The sequence below is a fragment of the Stigmatopora nigra genome, chromosome 2 (assembly GCF_051989575.1).
Source record: "Stigmatopora nigra isolate UIUO_SnigA chromosome 2, RoL_Snig_1.1, whole genome shotgun sequence".
In the NCBI taxonomy this organism is placed as follows: Eukaryota; Metazoa; Chordata; class Actinopteri; order Syngnathiformes; family Syngnathidae; genus Stigmatopora; species Stigmatopora nigra.
In genome coordinates, this window is record NC_135509.1 from 16,005,333 (window position 1) to 16,015,707 (window position 10,375).

General features: G+C 38.9%; 1 protein-coding gene across 1 annotated transcript in view; it reads right to left on the minus strand.

Annotated features, from left to right (window-relative positions):
- The window catches only part of ldlrad3 (low density lipoprotein receptor class A domain containing 3), a 29,632-nt gene extending 19,629 nt beyond the window's left edge, over positions 1-10,003 (minus strand). Inside the window, exons 1-2 of the mRNA XM_077712147.1 lie at positions 9,658-10,003; positions 3,518-3,664 (exon numbers count right to left, since the gene is read on the minus strand). Of these exons, the coding sequence (XP_077568273.1) occupies positions 3,518-3,664; positions 9,658-9,700 (190 nt within the window). The 5' untranslated portion in view covers positions 9,701-10,003. The remainder of the gene's footprint in view (positions 1-3,517; positions 3,665-9,657) is intronic.
- Positions 10,004-10,375: the final 372 nt, after the last annotated feature.

Sequence of the window (10,375 nt, forward strand, 5' to 3'; positions counted from 1 at the left end):
ATTATAGAACGAATGTATTGAATCAATTTCACATTTTAATAGTATGAAAATCTTGTGTGTTTATGTCCAAAACACACTTGTGTTTCTGTCCAAAAAATCTTGATGAAACAAATCTGACTGGCGGCGCACTATGAGTAAGCAGCATTTCCAGATTTTGAAGTGTCCCTGCGCTACGGCCACCATGCCCCGCTGGTCTATCTCCAGGTACAAGTCACAGCCGGAGCTGTTCTCGGTCACAACCAAGTCGAAGTCTTAACTAAGGTGAGAGCAAGTTGGCTTAGCCGCTATGCTTCAACTGTACTGAGTCGCTAAACTCGAATGGAATCGAGCCACTCTTAAGGAAGTGGGCTAAGGCATCGACATTGCCTGGGTGGTGACTGCATATCGTGGCCGACGACACGGCCGGCTGCTTCCGGCGCCCGCCGGCCCACAACCAAGCTCAAGAAGCCGCTAAACGGCTCGGTCCAAGAAGCCTCCCTGCTGCACCTGGGTATCCTGCAGGGCTTGTATTGCAGAAACCCATTGAATGTGTAAATCAGTCGGGCCATTATATAAATCAATTTTCTTGAGGGTTTGTTGTTCTGCTCATTTAATGAGTGGAAAAATAAATATTAGTTGGAAGACAAATAGTTATACAGTATTTACATACCTTGTTGTCCATTAAGTGTGTAGTTTATGGTTGTGATGAGAATGCTGAAACTCTACTTAATTTATTATCTGAGACAAACAGTGTTGGTCCTGCAAAAGTATTCATTGATTTATCTTTATCCCACGAAACTATAGGCAGTAGGCGGCCTACCCTCTTAATTGGTTGCCCGCCAAGCTAGAGGACACAAGAGAATAAAGATGGAAATTAGCCCTCGGCTATTCTCTTACATCTTGTATACATATTTACATGTATATTTAAATCTCACTATACTTATATAATGACAATAAAAGCATTCAATCAATCAATGTTCATGAAAAGGAATATAAATATGTTCATTAATATGCACTGTTCGTGATCAAACACATCTCATCTCATTTTCTGAACCGCTATCCTCACTAAGGTCACGGGGGTCCTGGAGCCTATCACAGCTGACATCGAGCCAGAGGCAGTGGACACCCTGAATTGGTGGCCGGCCAATCGCAAGGCACAAGGAGACAAACAACGATTCACGCTCACACTCACTTAGGGGCAATTTAGAGTGTCAAATTAGCCTACCATGCATGTCTTTGGAATGTGGGAGGAAACTGGAGTACCTGGAGAAAACCCATGCAGGCCCAATTATACCATTGTTCTGCCAAATGTGTGAAAATATTCTATTTCAGAACATCACTTTCTGTGAAATGTGAACCCTTTTTATGTAAGTCTCAAATCAAAAGGCATTTGTGTCACATTTTTCTCCTTTCATTGCATTATGAGTGAGCCTATTCACTCTAGCTGTCTATGATTTTCATTTGTCCCCCTTTGCCTGCTCATGCCCAGCCCAGACAAGGGCAAAGAGGCTAATCCTGGCTCCGAGGCCCAGTCGGCTCAGTCAGCTTTAGTTCTTCACTCCTCTGTCAGAATCTATTTTTTCTCTCTCTGTCATTTGGGACAGTGAGTAATAGTATTGATGGGGCTTTAAATTTCCGTTTGAAGATTCAGTAAAATATAGATTTTGATACTGCATGGCAAAATGTTGTGAAAGTGAAGCGGAAACATTTACTGTGGTTAATGCAGTTAAAGGATTTATAAGCAAATACTGCATGCAAAATGAACCACTCGCGCTCCCTGGCTTGCTTTCTAAAAGTTGCATATACCAGTAGTTGGTAAAAGTAACCGCAAAGCACGCATTCCATCGGCTGCTTAGTTTGGAACCAACAGGCAACAATAAAGCTGCAATTAATGAATGGAATTAATCAGCTCTCAGACAAACAATTAAAACTCATCTCATGAGAAGTGATGCATTTGCATCCGTACACGACGCCTACCAAATGTTATTGTGATCCATCACGAATAGCAGAAGATTAGCTTTTTTAATTACACAATTATTAATCTAATTAATCAGCCCTGAAACTAAAAGGTCTGGCTCCAAGCAGCAATGTATATCAATTCTTAATTAATAAAAATAAAGAGAGTGGCTGCTACAATCACAGAGGAATATAAATTTTAGTTTTTGCATCCCCATGAAGAAGAAGAAGAACAAAACGAGTACGTTTCTAAGACCTCCCTCCGGTTGGTCTAAAAAAAGTTCTTTTTTTTTTTTCACAATTTCCTTTGAAGGCCCACACAGGAACATTAGCAAGCAGGGTAGTCAATTTTAATTATATGTATATAGCCCTTAATCACGTAAATGTCTCAAAGGGCTTCACAAACCCACAGTTAACAAAATAAAATGACAATATCGTCTGATTTGAATCGCCCTAAAGTAAAGGAAAAACCCCAAATCCCATATATGGAAAAACATGAAACACTAAGAAAGAATATCCCTTTCAAGTTGGTAAGACAGTGTTTATCAAATTGAATGTTGCCATAGATCATTCATTTTCTGGACTGCATATCCTCACTAGGCTCACGGGGGTGCTGGAGCCCAGCCCCGCTGACTTTGGGGCAGAGGCGGGGGACACCCTAATTTGGTAACTCCCGCTAGACTATTAACAGCAAGTGAACTAATAGATATTATAAAATATTAGAAAAATATATTTGTATCAAAAGATGGTAGACAGATGGTAAGAAAAGTATTGCACAAAAAGTTTACGGAATGTACAAAAGTCACAAGTCTAGCGGAATTATTTTCCAATGAATCCAAGAACTGCATCACTCCAAGGGAAAAAAGGTGTAACGTTGAGTATGCAATTTTTCAAAGCAAGGTCAGGGTGTGTATTTGTGGATGATATACTCTAAAAGAGAAAGCCGGCTATACCACATCCTAATGCACTGCTATATATTTTTTCTGTAGCTCAAAGGGTCTCTGGATAAAAATAAAAAAACATTACATTACACGAAAAGCAGTTTTGCGCTTACACAGACATAGGTTGAAGCTTATGAAGCCAAACGACTTCCGATTCATGTTACATGAGAATAAGAAATTAAAAATAAGCAAGAAAATTGATTTAAGCTCATAGTATTACATTTAGAATTTTGCGATACTACAATCTGATTTGATGTTTGTCATATTTATATTTTAACCTCGTAATAGTTTTAAAAATAAAAGTTTTAAACTAGCAATATTAAAATTATCTTTCAGAACATCACAATATATGATTTCACCGCAGCACTCCATAGTCACGACACAATGGTTGGGAAACAATGCACTAATCAATGGGGAGATGCCTATTATTTATTTTCTGACCACTGTTACTGGGCAGCCTGATTAAACTGAACCGTCGTTTTGTTTATGATATTATTAGTGTTTTTTTTTACATTGGCATAGCAGTTCAATAACTACATTTTTAAATGTGGTGAAATAAAAAATATGCCAGCTAAATAATTAATAATTACTCAGATGATAAACAGCATAGACAAAACCACAATCAAATAAAATGGTCTTACGGCAGCCTTTTTCATCACTCTTGTCAAAGCAATCGGGCAACCCATCACATTGCCATCCTCCAGGGACACACTTGCCATCTCCACACATGAAATTTCCAGGGATATTGCACTCAGTGGTGAAGTTATTCCCTGGAAGCAACTGGCTCTCTTAAAAAAAGTGGACACAAGAGACAGAAATTGAATACAAGAAGAATAGTAGATTTGATAGGCATTTGTGCTATAGTCAACAAAGAAATCAAAGTTATTAATCATTTTCCTTTGAAAATATTCTTTGAAAATTGTGACATTAGTTGAAAAGATACATCAGAAGACAGTCCCGACAATTGTTGGAAGCAAGGCACATATTTATTCTCCAAGTATATTGGCACAAATATACTGGGGCATTTTACCGTGCTTAATGGGCATAAATGTGAAACATGGCCTTTTAGCTGAGATCAGACACCACAGTGCAAGCAATAATGAGTGCCACACTGACAAGGATAGTCTTATGGTGCTCTGCTGAAAATGGGTTTTACGACTGGCCCACTAGGTTGCACTTAAACAACTAACGAACTGCCCACTGCCAAGAGATTTGGGCCTTGACACGATTAGTGACCTACTGGCATCACATAGTCTCTTTGCAGAAATGTTCAACAGAATAATCAATAATTTATACATCACACCTGAGTACATGTTGCAGGTACAGTATTAATTTAGGTATAGTGTACTATTGATTGGTCATTTGAAAGATAGCCCGCAAGGCAAAAAGTGTGGACAGTTCTGATTTGGACTGTTCAATTAAATACTTACTCTGAAAATACTGCCTGTAAAAATGCTTACAGGCCTTCCTCTACATGTGAAATGTGATAGATTAAATCAAAAGGAAATTACCCAAAAATGTGTTCTTAATTTACACACAAAGGGAACAACAGCTAAATAAATTACAGCCCAAATATTAGGTGTAGTTACAATTTCATCAGCAAAAAAAATAACTTACCCTGACCATTCTAATTGGAAAGAAAAGGACAGCTATTTAATTGGCATCAAGATAATTGGAGTGTTTAAGAGAAACCGCAGAGGATTATTTGTGTATTGCGAGTTAAAGAGTGACAACAAAAAAATAATTATGTTGAGTTTTGAACATTGTAAAATGAACCATAACACTAACTTTCAGAACCATGTTGTGCGTCTCTGTCACGTGGCAAATCTGAGCAACCTAATTTCCGAATGTCAAAAAAGTTAACAAGGCTTTAAGAACATAACATTTAGGCTAAAAAATGAAGATCACGACTGATCTTAATAAAGGAGAGCAATTAAATGCTTGTAGGGGAATACTGACCACTGCAATAGAAATAATAGTAAACAACATGTCACCTAATTAATTCCTTCTTTTCCTGCTTTGTGTACAGCACATGTTCGAGACAAATTTATTGGATCAGTGATTCTTCTTCCTCTAAATAGTAACTTGATATATCTGGGCCATTCATCAAATGAAAATCATTAGTCTACATTTCTGTATTTTTATTATTTCTATCATTTTCAATGATAAAAACATTTTGTGTTACAATGACCTTTACAAATTACAACCATACAAGAATCCCAAAAATGGATTAAATGAGTTAGTAATTATTCAAATTTTCCAATTGCGTGACCTGTAAATAAAATAAAATATGCAGCTATTTTATGGAAGACGAAATGTGAATTCAGTGAGTAAGAACAAACTTGTTTTGGAATGGTCCTTGAATGAGTAATCCACAGGAAAGAAAAACACACCAGGAACATGACTAAATAATGACAAATGTTTACTGGGGGCTCAGCAGAGTTGAACCGACAGAGAATGCCACTGTGACAAACACAAAGCAAGTTAGAGCAGACCTCCTCCCACAGGACAGCATTTGTTTCTGCTGCCTCTAGGACAGTATTTGTGTCTGCATGCACACATGTAGAGTTTTCTCCATTATGTTTTCTAAGCTTACTGGAGCCTGCAGTAAAGTAGTAAGCCCATGTGTAAAACTGCCTTTCATGTGTAGCATTAATGAGGGTCAGATTTAGAACGCGGAAGCAATGCATGCAAACAGCACGTAAAGTAAATAATATTAAGGGTAGTACAGAATTTCCTTTCCAAAGCATTTACCCATCTCAAGTAGACAAATGATTTCCTCAATGCCAGCCTTTTATATAGTTTTTATTTATTGATTAATTTGTTGCTACTCAAATGGAATGGCAACAATTTTCCAACGATGGTAAACCAGACAAGTTTATGATAACTACTATTGTGCTGATATCAGCATCCTCAGCATCCCTGCTGCTTAAGGTTTCAGTCAAACGGGCTCAGCTTGGCAAAAGTATAGAGTTAATGGTTAAATTAGAAAATAAATAAATAAATCCATACATAAATAAATAGAATCAATATAAGAATGTTTTTGTTTGTTTGCATGGTATCGTCACACAGATCCACTTCTAGGAGCCACAGCACTGAAGGCAACAGTCAGACCAGTTAACATTTATGCTGGTGGAGCAAGCAACAGTAGCTAAGTAGAATATTGGAATAACGAGACCCTTCTGCCTGGAAAACGTGAACATCGACATCAGTAAAATCGACTGTATTTTACAGCAGCTTCACTGTAATGTAAAGTTTGAGGAAGAGTAGCACAACATGGTCACCTACTGACCTTGCTACATAAAAGCTCAAAGACCAGTCCTGCAGTTTCTCATCATACCTTTTCTCTGGGGAAGTAAAGGCATTTTGCAGTTTCTGGTATAGATGCTTGCATTTTTTCAAAATAATATTTTGATACAGCGCGAGGGAGCGGACATTAATGCTTAAGTAGTAGATGTGAATAAGTGTGCCCCTCTGAAAATGTAGTAGATGTGAATAAGTGTGCCCCTCTGAAAATATTGATTGTCAGCCTGCCTCTTGTCTTTTTTGTTAGAGCCGGGTCTGGATACTCGCTCAATACAGCCGAGAACATTGTCATTGGTGAACACTGACAAACAAGAGAAAAAATATATTTTGTGTGAATAATGAATTTGTCTTGCCAAGTAAATCAATTGTAATTTTGGCTGCAAAAAAATATTCATTTTAGCCATAAAAGCAAACATAATTATTACAATATGTTTCAACTCCCGCTATTAAATATTTTGTTTACAAAAATACATTGGTTTTTAACTCGCTAAGTTTAAAAAAAAGTCTTCCATCTGCGATAAACTGCATGCAATGAGTAAAAATGTAAAGAAAAAAAAATCGACATCAGATTCTGATAGCCATAGTCTGCACATTTCCCATTATAATTCCCATAATGCATCCATACGGTCAGGGTTGTATACCCCAAGTTCCCATTCCAACTCAAGAAGAAATAGCATTTTTGAATTTGCGATTGTGGATTTGCAAAATAAAGTCAATGCACTCACAAAAGAAAAAAACTATGGGGGACCTTCTAAAGGAGCATTTCATGAAACGATATGGGAGACAAACTCACTATCCTCAAAACGTTGATTAGTGTTTACAAGTACTCAAGATGCAATGCCTACGGTCAGGAAAAAAAGTTCAACAATATTTGTAGTCGGCAAAATGAACGACGTGTCAATACATTGGGTGTGACTGGGCTAGCGACTTTGTGCCTGCATTGTCTGCACGGAGGACCGACTAAAAAATTGTAGACAATTACCATTTCAGAAAAATCCAGTGTGGAAGAAACAGTTGTAAAACATATATTTATCTTAAATCAATAGCAATAGCAAGACGTATGTTGGTGCAGTTGGTTTAGTGCAAGACAATTGCTCATGTAAGAAGAGTGTGTCCTGGATAACAAAGGCTATTGATGAAACTGGAATCCAATCTAGCACCTATCGAACATCATAAATCATTGTTTCCGCTTCCACCGGATTGCACCAAAGATTGTCCAGGAGATGACTGATAACTTGATCCAGGTGTGAGAGGAAATGCTCCTGGAACCATCAATCTTCACTAACATGCCAAGGTAATGTCCAGTACGTGTCACATAACAGAATAATATTTCCCTACAAAACCCAAAAAATGTTGTGCATTTCCACTATAAAAAAGGTTTACCACTAAGAGCAGAAGTTATTCAGCGTGGCAGGGTGGCTTCTGTGTCAGAATGACATAATATTAAGTAAGAAATAAACTTCTAATGAAGTGAACACTTATCCCCCCCCCTCTGTGTTTTTGGGCAAAAAATCAAGATAAGCTGGGAATGGGTATGGAGAGCATTGCTTAGCAAATTTAGCAGTGGAAATAGTCCCAAATGTTATGCTATCTTACCTGACTTGCTGAACTATCTGAATTCTTGACACAGTTACAAACGGTTTGGTTCATAGATGACCATATAAATGAGGCCATTATTACACCTGGCTTTTGATGAAAAAAAGTAATAATGTTCTTAAATTTGCAATAAAATTGATCCATCTTTGACACCAAGCTCTTTGAGAATTGAGCAATCTATAGCTATTTCAGTTTACACGGTCCATTGACTGTAAATATTATGATTATTGAATGGCCCTGACATAAAGCAGCCGATAATTGACGATGCCTGTCCCCATTTCCCCTCTAAAATCTGGGAGAATAATGGCCAACTGTGGTTGCAAACCGCTCAGACCATAAATGCTGCAGACATCCCATTTCCATAACATTTAGGTTGAAACGTCGTTCACATTATATTGATCCGCAAATTTTACATATCGTGTGAAAAATACAAAGTGGCCACTTATGCTAAAAATTTAGGCTTTTAATATTGCCATTGTTGAATGCTTTGACAAAATCATTGTCTTTTTTGGTGTTTTTTTTACAACGCAAAAAAAGTATTAAAATAGAACATTGGATTTTAGGGTGGAAAAGGGACTTTGAGTATATTTCCCAGCTCTTTCCCCATGCATAGTACGGCATCCGATGCAATGCCTAAACAGCAGTCTAAAATAGACTGTCAACAGATAAGTGCCTGCAATGGTGTCTTTGAGACAACAACAAAACAGCAAATGACTACAGATGGGGACAGCAGGATGACCAGCTGTCACTAGGCAGGAACAACAAGATATAGGGAACAAATAGTGTCCATACTTAGAATGTTTTTTTTAAACTGCCCCTCAATTATCTTATGTCTTATTCCGTCAAAAATATTTCTCACTGTTAGGCCTGATGACAAAAGATGTTATCCTGCTTAAAACAACAAAAAGACTTAGCAGTCGATATTGATAATGATCACAATAACTATCACATCTTTTTTCTTATAAATTTTAAACTTCATACTACTTATAAGAGAAAAAAATACTTTCCTCATAATTCAATCATGAAAGTAACTATGTTACCATACTTTATAAGGAAAGACAATATAAAATATCTCATCTTATCTCATTTTCTGAACCACTTTATCCTCATTAGGGTTGCAGGGGGTGCTGGAGCCTATCCCAGCTGTGTCCGGGCTAGAGGCAGGGGACACACTGAATCAGTGGTCAGCCAATCACAGGGCACAAGGAGATGGACTACAATACCTAGGGCCAAATTAGAGTGCCTAATCATCCTACTATGCATGTGTTTGGAATGTGGGATGAAACTTGGGCACCCAGATGAAACCCACACGGGCCCAGGGCAACCATGCAAATGCCACACAGGTGGATCGACTTGAACCCAGGACCCCAGAAGTGCGAGCTAATCACTCATCCAATGGGCCGCCGGGATTAAATGTTTATTTTTGGATAATTTTGAGACAACAACAAAAATTGAGTCGATGACTCAAGTACCAAGAGTCCCGTTATGAAGCCTAAGTGACGCCACCTCTGTTAGGTCTGCAAGGCCCGGCTGTCATGGCCCGGCTGGGGAAGTGTTTCAGTCTGCTTGCCGTTAAACAAGCTCCTCTCGCCGGCGCTGTACACTCACAGGAAGGATGGAAAGCATGGACGGAAGTTTCAGGGGAGGGGAAATGGATTGTTCTTAGACGAAAGCACTGGATTCCCTCAATAATGTGTTACAGTTCGCTCACAGGAAAAATGCACATTTAATCGTAGGAAATGGAAGTTTTTCAACCAGCCAAACTAGCCTGTAGTTGGGCACATACACCACGACGCCCACTCCTCTACATTTCCTACGATCGCTTGCGCATCTGACATTCATTATGAGTTAGTGATCCACGTTTATATCTAAAACTTACCTACTGTTTTCGAGCCAAGTAGAATGTACCAGATCAACATCATACACGCAGCTTTCCCCGCAGATCTGGCTCCACCACGGGGCCAAAATCGGACGAGGGGTGGGGGGAAGAAAAAACTTCCTCGGCGACGCTTAGTCGCGCCTGTTGGACTTTAAAAAGTGGAACTACTTTACCAGTGGTTGAAATAAGGGAAACATTTTCTGGATTTCTTGGAGAAGCTCGCGTTGATTTTGATGTAATGGCGTCCGGGATCAGCAGCGGGGGGCAGGCGGAACGTGGACGGGGCAGAGGCTGGCAAGCTGGGGACGAGGCTGTGTTGTTGTTGAGAGATGGAGGCGGAGACAGAAAGCCGGCTGCAGAGCATGGCCCGACGGGATAGTGATTGTAAAGAGCTGCGACCTCTCCGAAAAAAATGCTTTTTTCTTTACTGCAGAGAAGCAAACAGCTTTATTGAACTTATTTGATCACGTTCATATAGGACCAATAAATGGGATGGATTTTGATGAACCAGTGGCGGAACAAATCGAAGCATAGCCGGGGCGAGGAACATGATTGGGCCCCCTGCAACCAGTATAAAGCGGTTGAGAAAATGAATGTCTGTCTAGAATGGGACTCGCCGATGGAGGAGTGAATTAATTTATTCAGTCTTGTGGCTTGAGTTACACTAATGCATTCATTCATTTTGCATATGAGTGGGTTTCCTCCAGGAACTCCATTT